The sequence below is a fragment of the Drosophila miranda genome, chromosome XR (assembly GCF_003369915.1).
Source record: "Drosophila miranda strain MSH22 chromosome XR, D.miranda_PacBio2.1, whole genome shotgun sequence".
Lineage (NCBI taxonomy): Eukaryota > Metazoa > Arthropoda > Insecta > Diptera > Drosophilidae > Drosophila > Drosophila miranda.
In genome coordinates, this window is record NC_046674.1 from 12,339,639 (window position 1) to 12,353,726 (window position 14,088).

A 14,088-nucleotide genomic window follows, 5' to 3' on the forward strand; every position below is an offset into this window, starting at 1 on the left:
ACACTGTTTTGACCTGCCTCTGCGATTAAACTGTCATCGACTTATAAAAAGCTTGTTTCCAATTTGCGTCTCTGCATTTCGTCGTGGCTAGATTTAATACAAGTCGTGTTCTTAGTTCTTCTCCGTCTAACCGTTCTAATTTCAATATTACGAAAGGTAAGCCGCTCATCCAATCCAATTATTATATAAAATATGTGGTACCCAAATAAAATTTTTTTTTGTGAGACATTGATTTGCCGCTTATCTATCTCCATTATTGTCATAATGCTGACTTGCAATTTATCCAATTGTAAAATAAATCATATCATCCTGAATCGGTCAATTCTAACTCCGACATTGATATGTTAATTTGTGAGCTGCTTATGCGAATACTTTGCGACTGTTTAAGTTTATGCATAGCCTCTGTCCTCTGTCCTCTGGCTCCCCAATTGCCTATTTTCGTTGTGTGTCTGAACTTTCCCCAACAGACAACCCCATACATATGCATAAAGAAACCGACACACAGGCATATACTCTCGTATGTGTACACATATGCAGCACAACAGCATTTTATATGCAATTTATCGTCTCTCTCAGCCGGTTTGGGGCCAGACAGATAGAGAAAGAGAGATACCGACCGGCTGGATTCTTTGCTTTTCTAACCAGACAGACACGTAACCCATTTGAGAGCCGTCCATCCCACCTGTATCTCTACTCCAGGTGCAAAGTGTAATCTCGTATTTACATACTTCAACACCTTAGACCTTGTCATTTACACAAACATATCTATAGATTGTTCGAGAACATCTAAAGGAGGGCTCGTATCGCAATAGTTGCCTTCTCATTGCCTTAATACTGTATATTTACCCAATGCCAAATCTTATCGGGAACGTGCTACTGATATATGCGTACAATGTTCGAACTGCACAGTCTCTTGGTGTGCTAGATGTGCCAGAAAAACGCTAGTGAAATTTAGTGAAAGCATAAACGTATTGGGCAAGCACCGCATTTCACCCATCTGTGGGCGTGGCCTGGGTGGCGTGATACTAGATCGCGCCACCTGGCATGTTTATTTATTTCATCAAGATGCTATCCGATCGCTTGAGCAGCGATTCAGCCGTGAATGGAAAACTTAAGTCGGCAATAAAAGCTCACGAAAAAATCACGCAATTATGATTAGTTATACAATTGGCGACATTCAAGATAGATAGATAAGGAACGCAGACCGCAGACAGACACAGCTAATCAGGCAAGAACAGGCCTTCCAGCCGCGACATAAGCAGACTTTGGCGCCTTCATTTCAAAATTCTCAAAGCTCTACGCACTCTCACCAAAAGGTCAGTATCGTTATCGATAGCCAAGATTGAAATTTAAAGGGCATGTTTCGTGCCACGCGCCTCACAAAACGCGTATTATCAGTTCGGCCATGAACTTAAAAACAATGCCTTCTACAAATCAGAATCGCCGGCTTATGGAAAAGTTTTCGAAGCTGATAAAAACTAACAGATAGTACCGGGAGCAAAAAGAAAGAGAGAGTGAGACCACCCACAATTAAAAAGAGATTTGACAGAAGCAGCCGGCGATAACGATTACAGTTTCTTGTATTCCTAGTAATATTCGACCGGAATTGTAGAACTTGAATTCGTCAGTATATTTACGGTATATTTTTAAAATGAGACGCGTGTATTTTGGTATATTTTTGAGGGTCGCACGGTTTATTTTATCAAATGGTGTGTAATTAATCACAAATTATTAATTAAATCACAAAATTAAAATTAAACAAACGCAAAATTTAATTTAGATTTTAGCTATTTTACAGCACTTGTGTGTGTTCATAGCAAAAGTGGCCAAAATTCGGCGAAAAAAGCGCAAGTGTGATAAAGCTTTCGTGTTGTTTACTATTTTGTTTTGTGTGTTTCACAAGTTGAATTTTGTTAATTAAAACGTCTGTTTACGGCACGTCCACGAGCTTGAAACAGTGAGAGCAGCTAATCAGAGTAGGGAACATTGAGTCTTATCTGCAGGGCAATCCAATATAGTCTGATTACGCCGATTGCGCAACAGTTGAAGCGTCCAGTCTCTCCGGCTGCAGTGGAGCAATAGAACAAGCGACTAATCTAACGGAAAGCCCAAACAGTTATCAGTTACGGTTACATCGTCGCAGTCGCAGCGACCGCCTTTGTTCGGAAAAACGTTTTTCCAGTTTTTCCTGGACAGATTTGTGCCCCCCTCGTAGCTTTTAGTGCCAGATGCTAGTTGTGTTGGTGACAAATATTGTCTCGTTCCCAGTCGAACTTCGTCTATTATTTTCTGAATCGTAAAATGTTTGCTATCCGCCGCACTGCCACACTGATGACGGCCCGCCGGCCGCCATTGATACGCGCCGTCTTCCAAGCAAACTTCGCCAGCAGCGCCGTGGTAGGTTCTCTCTCTCTCTCTCTCTGATCCGACCATTCCATCCGGATCAAAGTTCACTTTGCCTCGAACGTTCATTTGTAATCATTTACTACCCTACCCATATCCCCTGTGTATAGGTATCAAATCCCCAAAAGATTTTAATGGAGAAGGTCATCCGAGAAAACAGTGCAAGCGTTAGCGAGGTGATTCCCCCAGACACGCGTACAAAATATTTACACACTCATTTCGAATAGCTAATAAGTTCCTGTCCTTTTTATTGCTCCAAACTTCAAGACCTCTCTCGTTTGTCGTTCCGCACAGATGGCCCAAAAGATTCGTGCTGGACCCGTGGTGGATGTGCTCGGCGATGAGATGACCCGCATCATCTGGCAGTCGATCAAGGACAAGCTGATCCTGCCCTTCCTGGACATCGAGCTGCACACATTTGATTTGGGCATTGAGTACCGCGACCAGACCGAGGACAAGGTCACCATCGACTGTGCCGAGGCCATCAAGAAGTACAATGTGGGCATCAAGTGCGCCACCATCACGCCCGACGAGAAGCGCGTGGAGGAGTTCAATCTGAAGAAGATGTGGAAGTCCCCCAACGGTACCATCCGCAACATTCTCGGAGGAACCGTCTTCCGCGAGGCCATCATCTGCAAGAATGTGCCTCGCCTGGTCTCTGGCTGGCAGAAGCCCATCGTGATCGGTCGCCACGCCCACGCCGATCAGTACAAGGCTGTCGATTATGTGGTTCCCGGACCCGGCAAGCTCTCCCTCACCTGGAAAGGCAACGACGGCCAGGTCATCGATGAGGTTATCAACGACTTCAAGGGTCCCGGCGTCGCCCTCGGCATGTTCAACACTGACGATTCCATCGTGGACTTTGCCCACGCCTCGTTCAAGTTTGCGCTGGACCGCAAGCTGCCGCTTTACATGAGCACCAAGAACACCATCCTAAAGAAGTACGACGGTCGCTTCAAGGACATCTTCGAAGACATCTACAACAAAGAGTACAAGAAGCAGTACGAAGCCGCCGGCATCTGGTATGAGCACCGTCTCATCGACGACATGGTCGCCTATGCCATGAAATCCGAGGGCGGCTTCGTGTGGGCCTGCAAGAACTACGACGGTGATGTGCAGTCCGATTCCGTTGCCCAGGGCTACGGTTCACTGGGTCTGATGACCTCCGTGCTGCTCTGCCCCGATGGCAAGACCGTCGAGGCCGAAGCCGCTCACGGAACAGTGACCCGTCACTTCCGCTTCTACCAGCAGGGCAAGGAGACCTCCACCAATCCCATTGCCTCGATCTTCGCCTGGACCCGTGGCCTGCTCCACCGCGCCAAGCTCGACGACAACGTGCCACTGCAGCAGTTCGCCGAGACTCTCGAGCAGGTGTGCATCGACACCATCGAGGGCGGTGCCATGACCAAGGATCTGGCAATCTGCATTAAGGGCAGCATTAGCGCCGTCGAGCGCAAGGACTACCAGGAGACCTTTGAGTTCATGGACACACTGGCCAAGAATCTGGAGGCTGCTCTCGCCAAGAGCGCCGCCGCTGCCAAGTGACTATCCAACCCAGAGCACAAGGCCTCGCACCTCTAAAGAAACCACTCAGCGTCGCCTCGTCCCTCGTACTCTATACACTTACTATATAAAAAATGTGCATGTCTTAGGTTTACTTTGCTGTGTCCTCGATGCACATTTCAATGTTCATTGTCTCTGCGAGACCTCATCCGCATTCAATATTCCCCGTAACGTCTAACGAAAAAGAAATTTCAAATAAATGTATTTTTTTACCGACACAAGAGCCCCGAGAGTCTCGCGAGAGGTCTTTAACCCGGCCCCTGTCCTAGTCACAGTTCCAGCCCAGTTCCAGCCCAGCCACCCACACAGGGCTCGTTATGGTTATGTAGCCCACTTGTTAGGCTTCTCAGTAGGTCCCAGTCCCAGGCCTTATTGGATTTGGCAGCACACTGGCCCACAGTCTTGTGTCGGCACTTGGCCAGTCATCATTGATACGGACGAGGAGCAGCACCATCGCGCGATGGTAGCCCAAAACGTGGCCTATGGCTACTTACTGGCGTATGTGGCGACATTGCTGTGCTGGCCGGGAGATGCCTATCCAGCCAGTGCCAGCTACCGGGATCTGGATATTTGCAATCACTGGGATGGCAGGCGGCACTTCCTCGAGCTGGGGAGCCCTGCAGGAGAACTGCATGCTCGCAATGTGACCAACACGGCGTATAGAGTGAGTGCAGTTCTCAGAGCCAAGATCCGATCAGATCAGATCAACATCCATCGTTCGTAGAGCGCTCCGCTGGGATTCAAGAGCGATGCCGTAGCTGGGGACGTGTGGTACCAGTGCAACCTGGAGCTGGTCACCTGCGCCGAGTGCGTCATCCGAGTGACCTTCACCTATGCCAACTTCTCGAAGAGCTGCGGCAATACGGGCGGAAAGTCGAGCATGTGTCCCTGTGAGCACATCCAGTTCTCGGAGCCACCTTACGATTCAACCATCTCCGGGCAGGAGTTCTGTGGCGATGGCAAGGTATTCCGGAGCAAGACACGGACGTTGCAGCTCAAGTTCTTCTACAGAGCCACCAATGCCCATGTCTTTTCCCTGCAATACTTCTCTGAACGTAAGTTGATTAGGAAGTCCTATATCCTGAGGGATGATTCAATCTAAGTATTTCCTTAGGCAACGTGAGGATTGTGAGTGGTTCGCCCAAGCAGTCGATCGTGGGCAATGGGAATCCCAAGTACCAGCCGCAGGTCATATCCACACCATACTTCCCCATGCCGTATCCCAGGGACTATGGGATCGAGCACATCCTCACCTGCGAGGCGGACAACTGCCAGGTTCGCCTGGACTTTACCGACTTTCAGCTTGGCCTCTCCTCCACCCTCGAGATATTCGACTCCAATGGCCAGATGCTGGACTCATACACGGGCGAGCACTTTCGCCCACCCATCACAATCAGCAGTGGCAAGTCCTTGCTGCTGCAGTTCCGGGGTAATGCTGCCACAGGCGTTGGCTTCCGCGCCGAGGTGAGCTTCGTCTCATCAAAGCAGATCAAGGAGGAGCGCCTAGTGCCCTACACAGGTGAGTGGTGAGTGGTTTTTTGTGTCTTGTGGGTGGGTGGTTGGTTGGGTAAAGGGGGGGATAATTGGTGGATTAGTTGGGCACTTGAAGGTCTGCAGGCAATTGTCATATTGATTTCGGTTCGTGGTCGTTGGAATGGGGTGGTGCTATAGGGGCTATGTTTTGTTTGGGCCACTTGACGAATATCAATGTCAATGCGAGCGTTTAAGTGGAAACTAGGTGAGACTTTTGCACGGTTCAGTTGGGTAACACAATCGATTCTGGGTCTTTGGGAAGCACAAAGGGTTGCTGGTCATACATAATCTTATATGGCAGGGGATTCTCTAGGAACTGTTACCTAAAAACGAATAGGTTTTCATACATTCCTTATCCCCAGATTGTGGTGGCATGGTCACGGGACCTGGTGGGGCCATCACCATGATGAACATGATCGAGAATGCCACAGATGTGCGCCTCTTCGATTGCATTTGGATCATCAAGCCCGGCAACAATTACATGATGATGAAGACCCACATCTCACTGCGGGTGGACGACTTCTATGGAATGGCAGCGCGTTCAGAGCTCACTATACGCCAGGGGACCACTTCCGACGGCGTAGAGATTGAGAATGTGATGTGGCCGAACAACGGGCTGAGCAAGGAGAACCACATAGCCCCCATCCTCACTGGGTACTACATACGCCTACGAGGGGTCTTCGGGATGCCCTCCAAGCTGGCCATTGTCTACAGCGTTTTCAACTATTTGAGTGAGTACCACGAGAGATCCCTCCTTCTGATTGTTAATGTTTTTTGTGCCGCAGATTGCTATATCGGCTCCGAGTTTCTGTGCGGGAATAACCACTGCATCTCCATTCGGCTGCACTGCGACGGATTCGATCACTGCGGCGATGGAACCGATGAGCCGGAGACCTGCGAGGAGGACTGGGCCCATCTGCATCACGATCGTCGCTGGTACTCCCACAAGCCCAACTACTACTTTCCGAAGATGGACCAGTATCCGGATCTGAAGACAGCCACGGGCATCTTCATCATCAGCACATTGGGGATCTTTGGCGTCCTATCTGGCTGGATGGTGATCCTGTACAGGATGGGCGTAAGGGCGCGGCACCAGCGGGAGCTCCAGAGTCACTTGCAGACCATAAGCGAGCTCCTGGATCGCCAGGACGAGGATCGTACGCCCGACGAGCCACCCAGCTACGAGGCCCCGCCCGATTACGAGGAGGTAATAAAAATAGGGATGCAGCAGGAGCTGCGCGAGCCGCGGCGCCAGCGTCGTCCCCGTCGCCAGCACCGGGACCGAAGCTGCAATCGGGCTCCCAGTAACTGCACAATGCAGTCCGTGCTACCGTTGCAACGTAGCTGCAGCCTGGACAGGGATCAGGATCAGCCCAGCACTTCTGCGGCGGCCATGACCCATGCCGTGGCCGCCACGGATACCACGCAGGATGCAGAGCAGAGCCAGCAGATGGCCCAGAGGGTGCTTTTGGCCACGGCCATTTGTGGTAGGTGATCCGATCCCCAGAGACACCTCCCTTGCAGTGGCTAATTTACCCACAGAATCCAAATTACAGGCTCTGCAGGCGCGTCTGGCCCGGCAGCCGCAGCGGACTCACGCCCAACCACGCACCAATCCGTGGGGATTTCAACGGGCCCGCCACCGCTATCCGATGGGCGTGAACTACCCGCAGCCGCTGGGGGAGCGGAGGCGCAGCCAACGACGCCCAACAGTGCGGCGGACGACGGCACCGACGGCGCCTTCCGAGACGGAGATGACTCTCTCAACATATCACTCACTCTAGGCCTGCCCTCCACCACGCTCGGCAGTCCACTCACCTCCGCCCAGAATCCAAATCAGTATCAGAACCAGGAACAGACCCAGGCGAGCAACTGCACCGAGCACACGTATCTGAAGCGCTCCTGGCTGCTGGTGCATCAGACGCCGCATGGACCGAGCTATCGCGTGCAACGACTGCGGCACACCTTCTCCTCGCCCGAGGCGTTCACGGCTGCCCACGAGCTGCATCTGCCGTACCCGGACTTTCTCAGCTATGGCACCAATATGCCGCACGAACGCAGCAGCAGCAACTTTGGCTCCGAGCTCTCCCGCGATCCCTCCAGCTACAGCATCGGGAAACGGGCACGCCTTGGAGCAGCAGGAGATCAGAGTGAATCTCAGACGGTGACGCCGGATGTGGATGGCTCCAATCAAACGCTGCAGTCCCCCATGACGGAGCAAACGATGCCCCCCACTCAGAGCGAGAGCGAGAGTGAGGCAGAGCAGCATGTGTCCTGCTTTGGAACCGTCTCCCAGCGGCCCAAGCGACGACGTGGCCATGTGAGAAGTCGATCTTTTAGCAATGCTCGTGGTGCCGGCAGACGCCGCCTCATTCAACGCAGTTCGTCGGCCGATCTCCTGATGAACTATGCGGCCATGGCGGTGTCCACTCCTCAGAAGCGAAGCGAAGGAATACAGCGTTTGTTCTTCATATAACAAGAAGATGATGGGAATGGGTTAGAGAAATGGAACGATAGTATTATGTCCCTGGTGTGATTCTGGGTGGGATCTGGTGGAAATGATGATATGTGTATATGTATATGTACTTTTAATGGTCCAAATCCACGTGTGAGTAAAGGATCACACAGAAAGTTAGCATTTTACTTCATATTTTATTCATTTATAGCGTTAGACGTGTAGCTTCGGCCAGTGCTTGTAAAACTGTGTAGGCCACAGTTTGATATTATCTGGGGACTTTTAGGGTGCCTTAAAGGTGCAAAATAACCATAAAAATCTAATTCTCGCATATATATCGTAGAAATCAAAAAAATTCACACTTGTATGTATGTATACTATATATGTGTGTATATATAGACGAATATGATAAATAATACCAAGGCGTGTAGTCAATTTTGTGGAGGTGCCTGCTAGCCAGGATCCACGATCCATACATATCCCTATATATTTTCCGATTTCCTACTACTGCTGCAGCTGCTGCTTGAGATTCTCGGCCAGCGATTTGCCCGTCTCCAGCGGAACTACAATGTTCCTTAGGCTGTCGATGCTGTTCCGCAGCTTGGTGGCCTGAAATTTGCTGGGCAGCTTCGGTGATCCACCCACCGAGGCAAATGCAAATGTCTTATACTCCTGATCCAGTGCAGGGCAGCAATCCAGAGTCAAGTATGGTAAGAGGTTCTTTAAATATATCGTACATATGTGTATATACATAGGGGTTTTATTTGCAGCAGCAAAAATATCAATACTATTAATAAGAAAAAACAAGGTTTAAATAGAAACAGCAGGTAAGCGTAAGCGGGGGGTCAGTGCTTCGATATAGTCAACAGATATGGCTACAAAGTAAGATTCTTTAAAGTTGTGCGTATGTGTCATGGGGTGTGTGCTGGTTTAGCCATAAATTAAACATGAAACAGGCAATGCGAGAGGGTATTCCCAATGGTATCCCCCCGAGAGATAAATACCAAAAGAACACCCCAACTTAAAGATTAAAGAAATTATACATGAACAAAATTATACATTAAAAACTGGTCACGGTCCAGCGCTCGTCCTGTCATGGATGGGTCTCTGTGATCCTTATGTTACCTGATTGCCGCTGGGCGAACTGGCCTCGCTGAGAGTGGTCGGTGGCTGGCCCATGTACGACTGGAATGTGGGCGTAGGTCCGCCACTGCCATTGTCCCGATTACCGCTTCGGGTGGTCACCTTCTCCTGCAGCGTGTTGAAGGTCTTCGAGAGCCACGGCTGCCAGCTATTGCGATTGGTCTGCAGCTCGCTGAGTGTGTTGTTGAGCTGATGGTTTAGATCCTGGTTCTTGCACTCGGCCTCCACCTGCGCCAGCTTGGCCTGGGCCAGCTCCAGTTCCAGTTCGCGTATTCGCTGGGAGGCGGCATTGAGTGGATCCAATGGACCCAGAGGCGGCTCATTGGCATTGCGCATGGCATCCGTTTGCCGGTTGGAGCGGCCTTCGCCGGACTTGGCATTATCGTTGCCGAATCCATCGATCTGTTGCAGGCAATGCTGGCACTTGGAAACCGTTTGCTGGATGGAAAGGATTCCATTAGTTAGATATTTTGCGATACATTATCAAAGACTCACCATGACCTTGCTCAACGTCTCACTGAGCGTGTTCATGTCCTGCTCCTGACGCTGGATGATCTGCTTGTATTCCTGTATGATGCCGGTGTGCTTCTTCTCCTTATCGACGGCCCGCTCATTGGCCACGGTCAGCTGTTGGGTCACCGTATCTATCTCCGCCTGAAGCTTGCGGCGTTCCTCGCCGAACCGGTTCTCATAGATCTGCGCCTCCTTCTCCAGGCGCTCTTTGTGCTGCTTCTTAAGCAAGAACTCCTCCTCGTACTGCTTAAGTTTCTTGATCTTCCTCTCGCACGACTGCTTCATCACTTTGCGCGCCTGAATGGAGCTGCGACACTTCTTGGGGAGCGTTACCCTGAAGTACTTGAGTATGCCCTCGAAATCCAGCTGGCGCAGGTCGGACTCACAGATTGACAGCAGTGTCACAGCCACCTGGAAGAGCACAGGCAAGCCGTCCAGTAGGAATACGTCCAGTACGTGGAATACAAAGCAGAGCGGAAAGCGAGCCGTGTACAGAGTGAGGAACCATTGGGAGGCGTACATGTGCGTCTCAATGCCGCAGGCGGTGAAATGCTCATGCAGTTTGGGTAGCTGATCCTTGATGAGCCGCTCCAGTTGATACAGCCGCAGGTACAGAACCTCAAACCCTGCCTTGTAGAGATCTCGAAGCCCGTAGTCATACATTAGTGCGACCAAGACACAGAAGGCATCTTCCTCGGGCATCTGGGAGAGCAAACGTTTGATTGCTGTTCTATTGATTTCCCTATTTTCATAAATTACTCACATGAAGCAGCAGACTGGCTGCTATGAAGCTGAGGCCCTGGCAATAGCCAACCTCGCTGTCATGGACAGCATATGCCTTGGACACCTTGAAGAGCGCATCCTGACCAGAACCGCCGGTTTCCTTGAAGCATTTGTGCGCCGGAAAAGTGCGATGTATATCCCGCTGGATGACTGTCTCGCATTTGGTTTCCTATAAGAGATTTACAATTGAATTTACTCCCTTTATAGGCTCGAAAACTACTAACTTTGGTGATCAGGATCTTGTACATGTCGTTCATCTCCACCTTGCCCTCGACACTGGCTAGTTTCTGCCAGATCTTCTCACGCAATGCCTCTGGGACACCGAGACGCACAAGGGGAGCCAGATTCTTGGGCCTCTTTTCGCTGTCCCATTCCCGCAAAATGGGATCCCATTCATCGAGTGTATCCTGCGAGCAGTCCTTGGATACTTCACCAGTGCCACTCAGGAGCGGCTCATCGCCATCACTGCTGTAGTCTGTGGGGCAATCATCCTCGATTGAGGCAATGGACGTGCTGCGCACAATGCGCGAAAGATTGTTCATGCCCATCTTAAGCAGGGACGAGGATGCTGCTTGCTGGCCCGGATGATCCGTGATCTCCTCCGAGGGATCTATGCTGTTCACCTTCCAATTGAGCTCATCGGTGCGCTTGAGATGCAAGTAGAAGCGCAGCGTCATTGGGCGTTTGGATATGAAGTGATCCATGATGCGCATCTCGCTGGCCGACTGTATAGTCACTGGGGTTTCAATCACGAACCGGACTGGCTCCTGGATGCCACGCATCACAATGTCCACGGCCACGGTAAGATTGGTTTTGGACGATTCCAGATTCAGCTGCTCGAAGGCCTTCTCCTGGGCCTTCCACTCGGCTCGTATGGCATAGGGCAGGCAAGAATTTAGCGCAAGGGCATTCTCTGACTCTGCCGTTGCTGCTCCTCCTCCTCCAGTTGCTGCTGATGTTGCTCCAGCTGCTGGTACACCTGGCGCTGTCACGTAGCCCATGTTGAGCAGATCAATGAGATGCATATCCTTCTGGACCACCAGTTTGCCTGGGGCCACGAGCACGCCAAAGCAGCGCTCAATGTACAGGGGCTGGAGTACGTTGGAGGGCGTTTGCTTTACGGTAATGCATACTTCTTTATCCGTATTGGCTCGCAGCTTGAAGCAGCCCCGATCCCGGGGGACTGCAGCATAGGAGTTCTTGGCCACCTTCTCGCGTATCTCCAGGGAGACGATGAACTCGTAGCCAGCCGTGTTAAGGGGGTTACCGCTCACATCCGACGTTACAGAGTTGGCCATGTCCACGGCCGATGTGAGGCTGCAGCTCATGCTGGGCGGATACGTCTGGAATGCTTTCTGGAAGCAGGCTGGAAACAGAGTAATGCAAATAAGCGAATGAGATCATGCCAAAAACCGTGCTGAAGATGATCTGATCTGACTCACCGCTCACTTGATTTACCGCCTCGGGTATATGGCACCGGAACACATGGCATTGGAAAAGGGCATCTCCGTGCAGCCAGGTAAAGGCAAAGCAACCATTCTCCGCCGTATCCACGGGACCGCGATAGTATAAAATAATGCTGGATATCTCGTAGGTAGCTATAATCGTATTGCTCTCCGCATCATGAAGGCTGGAAAGGGATGCGAGCGAAATACCTAGCTTGAATGAATCATATTTTTGGGGAAACTCCTTTTTCTACTCACACGACCAGACCATCAGAGCAGATGGGAATGCTCACAGTAATCTTCAGTCCCACGGACTTTGAGCCACTGTTCAGCTCGTTCATAATGCGGTAGACATCTGTCTCGGATTTGGGTGCATTGATGTTTGCGGCACCCAGGTAGGTCACACCCGAAAAAATGGTACAGCCCTGATCGATCTCTGAAACTGTTACAATGGATTTATATATGTAAAGTAGAGCATTGTCTATGTGGCACAAAAACTCACCCTCTTCGTCGGTTGTATCGCCTTTCTCCGGCTTCATGGCATCCTGCTTCTCCTCCACGCAGGCGGGACTCGCATCAATGCAGTCATAGAACACAGAATGGCCAACGCGATTGTGTGCATCGGAGTGGGAGGCATCGTCCACAGCCTCCTCGCTCTTGGGCGTAAAAATATTGCAGGGGAAACGCATCTCGGGGTCTGTGCCAGTGACAGTAACAGTGCCAGTTAATGGCAGTGTCAGAGACTTTTGTTGATGATTCGGAACTCGCTGGGTCGTAGTCTTATCACCGGCAGCTGCAAAATTTAAATGTTAATTGACAATTACGAGAAAAGTGCGCAAGTCGAGAAACAATAATTGAACTGAATTTATTGAAATTGTTATGTGTTATGTGCTATGGGGTTTACAGAACGTTTGTTTGTTATTTGTTGCCATGACACCCTCTACCATCGGCGTACCGAAGCTTACATAGATAAGATTGCAGCTGGCTGGCATTACTTACTATCGACTCGCTTAAATTTCAATTCCAATTTGGAGCGCGCTCAGCCAGCGTGTGTGCACAGCTGTCGGAGCGGATCGTGTCTGGCAGACTGGGAATTTCTATGCTTTCAGTTCTCGCTGTACTCACCTACACCTCGCTCCAGCTCCAGGTCCCGCAGGGCGTCCGTCATCTCGTGCTGAATATCGCTCAAGTTGCGATTGTGCGCCATGTCCAGCGTGGGGGATCGATCACCACCTCCCTCGGGAGAGGAGAGCGCCAAGGCACTCAGCGAGGTGGGCGGCTTGCCTGCGCCTGGTTCCTTTGGCTCCTGAGCCACAGCTCGCTTTGACGGCTCCGTGGGACTGGCGACATTGCTGTCGGTGACTATTTCGTATTCCCCGCTGGTCGTTATCGAGGACTCCGAGGACTTTGTGCTGAGATTATCATCCATTGTGTCCGCTCAAGGTTGCCGTAGGGCCGAGGGTTTTCTTCGCTTGCCTTTGTGTGTGTGTGTTTATGTTTGTGTGGAGTCTTCGTCTGCGTTTCTTTATTTGCAGTCTGCAGCGCAACTTAGGAAATGCGCATTTTCGAGCAGGTACACAAATCAATTTCTATTTCTGCTCCAAGGGCAACATTCCATTCGCTTTCGTTCGCTATCAATTAGGTTTCTTTAATTTTCAACGGAGTAACATCCATTCCATTGTGTCGCTTGGGCCACCGCGTAAATCGATGACGAATCGGAACGGTTTGGGGGCGTTGATTGCGTTGCATATATATGCGCATGTATGTGCCACAAGACCTACTTCTGTGTGTTCGTGGGGTGGCGCCTGGGGTCAACAGTTTGCTACCATCGCGGATGTGATCGGCACCCTTGCATATAGATTTTTCGTTAGCCAATGACAGACTCCTCTGCACGCCACTACACAGATGACTTTTTGGTATACTCGTCTGTCTGAATGACACTACAGCTTCAGTGGATCCCTCACAGCCTCTATTACTATAGTTTTGCGTTGATTTTAATCTGTTTTGTTTCCTACCTGATTGACTACTTTTAAGTACTCTCTTTTATTGTATAGTGTATAAAACAAGCTTTAAACAAAAAAGGTCAACAAAAAAACAGTGGAATTAATTTATCGTAGTACAGAAAACGTTTTGTTGAATTTATTTTCCTTCATTTCAGATTTGTTTACAAGCTATTTAATGATATTTTTACTTAATTGCAACCAGGGTGACCGTTTACGGTATTTTTGATACTTTTCGGTATTTTTTGGG

At 50.2% G+C, this 14,088-nt stretch overlaps 3 protein-coding genes across 8 annotated transcripts; 2 read left to right on the plus strand and 1 right to left on the minus strand.

Moving 5' to 3' along the window:
• Nucleotides 1–52: 52 nt before the first annotated feature.
• Nucleotides 53–4,189, plus strand: LOC108152005 (isocitrate dehydrogenase [NADP] cytoplasmic). Of its 4 annotated transcripts, none has more exons than XM_017280977.2 (3): nucleotides 2,031–2,397; nucleotides 2,514–2,579; nucleotides 2,671–4,189. In XM_017280977.2, the coding sequence occupies exons 1-3, from the start codon at nucleotides 2,302–2,304 to the stop codon at nucleotides 3,946–3,948; spliced, it is 1,440 nt and encodes a 479-aa protein (XP_017136466.1). In that variant the 5' UTR covers nucleotides 2,031–2,301; the 3' UTR covers nucleotides 3,949–4,189. The 4 variants fall into 4 exon arrangements, with proteins under 4 accessions (XP_017136470.1, XP_017136466.1, XP_017136467.1 ...); XM_017280978.2 differs by having other exon boundaries at nucleotides 2,032–2,397; nucleotides 2,698–4,189; XM_017280981.2 differs by lacking the exons at nucleotides 2,031–2,397; nucleotides 2,514–2,579 and adding an exon at nucleotides 53–156 and having other exon boundaries at nucleotides 2,698–4,189.
• A 157-nt stretch (nucleotides 4,190–4,346) lies between these two features.
• On the plus strand, nucleotides 4,347–8,372 carry LOC108152004. Of its 2 annotated transcripts, none has more exons than XM_017280976.2 (6): nucleotides 4,347–4,630; nucleotides 4,691–5,021; nucleotides 5,081–5,485; nucleotides 5,862–6,230; nucleotides 6,285–6,986; nucleotides 7,042–7,384. In XM_017280976.2, exons 1-6 carry the CDS (start codon nucleotides 4,427–4,429, stop codon nucleotides 7,281–7,283), a joined length of 2,253 nt encoding a protein of 750 aa, XP_017136465.1. In that variant the 5' UTR covers nucleotides 4,347–4,426; the 3' UTR covers nucleotides 7,284–7,384. The 2 variants fall into 2 exon arrangements, with proteins under 2 accessions (XP_017136465.1, XP_017136464.1); XM_017280975.2 differs by having other exon boundaries at nucleotides 4,348–4,630; nucleotides 7,056–8,372.
• Nucleotides 8,132–14,027, minus strand: LOC108152003 (rab GTPase-activating protein 1-like). Of its 2 annotated transcripts, none has more exons than XM_033386681.1 (9): nucleotides 12,964–14,027; nucleotides 12,341–12,631; nucleotides 12,097–12,274; nucleotides 11,836–12,023; nucleotides 10,618–11,759; nucleotides 10,374–10,562; nucleotides 9,593–10,312; nucleotides 9,080–9,535; nucleotides 8,132–8,626 (listed from the first exon to the last, which is right to left on the minus strand). In XM_033386681.1, exons 1-9 carry the CDS (start codon nucleotides 13,265–13,267, stop codon nucleotides 8,459–8,461), a joined length of 3,636 nt encoding a protein of 1,211 aa, XP_033242572.1. In that variant the 5' UTR covers nucleotides 13,268–14,027; the 3' UTR covers nucleotides 8,132–8,458. The 2 variants fall into 2 exon arrangements, with proteins under 2 accessions (XP_033242572.1, XP_033242571.1); XM_033386680.1 differs by having other exon boundaries at nucleotides 12,097–12,280; nucleotides 12,964–14,026.
• Nucleotides 14,028–14,088: the final 61 nt, after the last annotated feature.

What these genes read in the sequence shown, in the direction of transcription:
- LOC108152005 (XM_017280977.2), top strand. Translation starts at nt 2,302, where the DNA reads ATGTTTGCTATCCGCCGCACTGCCACACTGATGACGGCCCGCCGGCCG. An exon ending in ACTTCGCCAGCAGCGCCGTG is followed by an intron (nt 2,398 to 2,513) that starts GTAGGTTCTCTC and finishes CCCTGTGTATAG; the next exon opens with GTATCAAATCCCCAAAAGAT. An exon ending in ACAGTGCAAGCGTTAGCGAG is followed by an intron (nt 2,580 to 2,670) that starts GTGATTCCCCCA and finishes CCAAACTTCAAG; the next exon opens with ACCTCTCTCGTTTGTCGTTC.
- LOC108152004 (XM_017280975.2), top strand. Translation starts at nt 4,427, where the DNA reads ATGGTAGCCCAAAACGTGGCCTATGGCTACTTACTGGCGTATGTGGCG. An exon ending in GCGCCTAGTGCCCTACACAG is followed by an intron (nt 5,486 to 5,861) that starts GTGAGTGGTGAG and finishes CCTTATCCCCAG; the next exon opens with ATTGTGGTGGCATGGTCACG. An exon ending in TTTGGCCACGGCCATTTGTG is followed by an intron (nt 6,987 to 7,055) that starts GTAGGTGATCCG and finishes TCCAAATTACAG; the next exon opens with GCTCTGCAGGCGCGTCTGGC.
- LOC108152003 (XM_033386680.1), bottom strand. Translation starts at nt 13,267, where the DNA reads ATGGATGATAATCTCAGCACAAAGTCCTCGGAGTCCTCGATAACGACC. An exon ending in GGCGGTAAATCAAGTGAGCG is followed by an intron (nt 11,760 to 11,835) that starts GTGAGTCAGATC and finishes CTCTGTTTCCAG; the next exon opens with CCTGCTTCCAGAAAGCATTC. An exon ending in CAGCCAGTCTGCTGCTTCAT is followed by an intron (nt 10,313 to 10,373) that starts GTGAGTAATTTA and finishes TTGCTCTCCCAG; the next exon opens with ATGCCCGAGGAAGATGCCTT.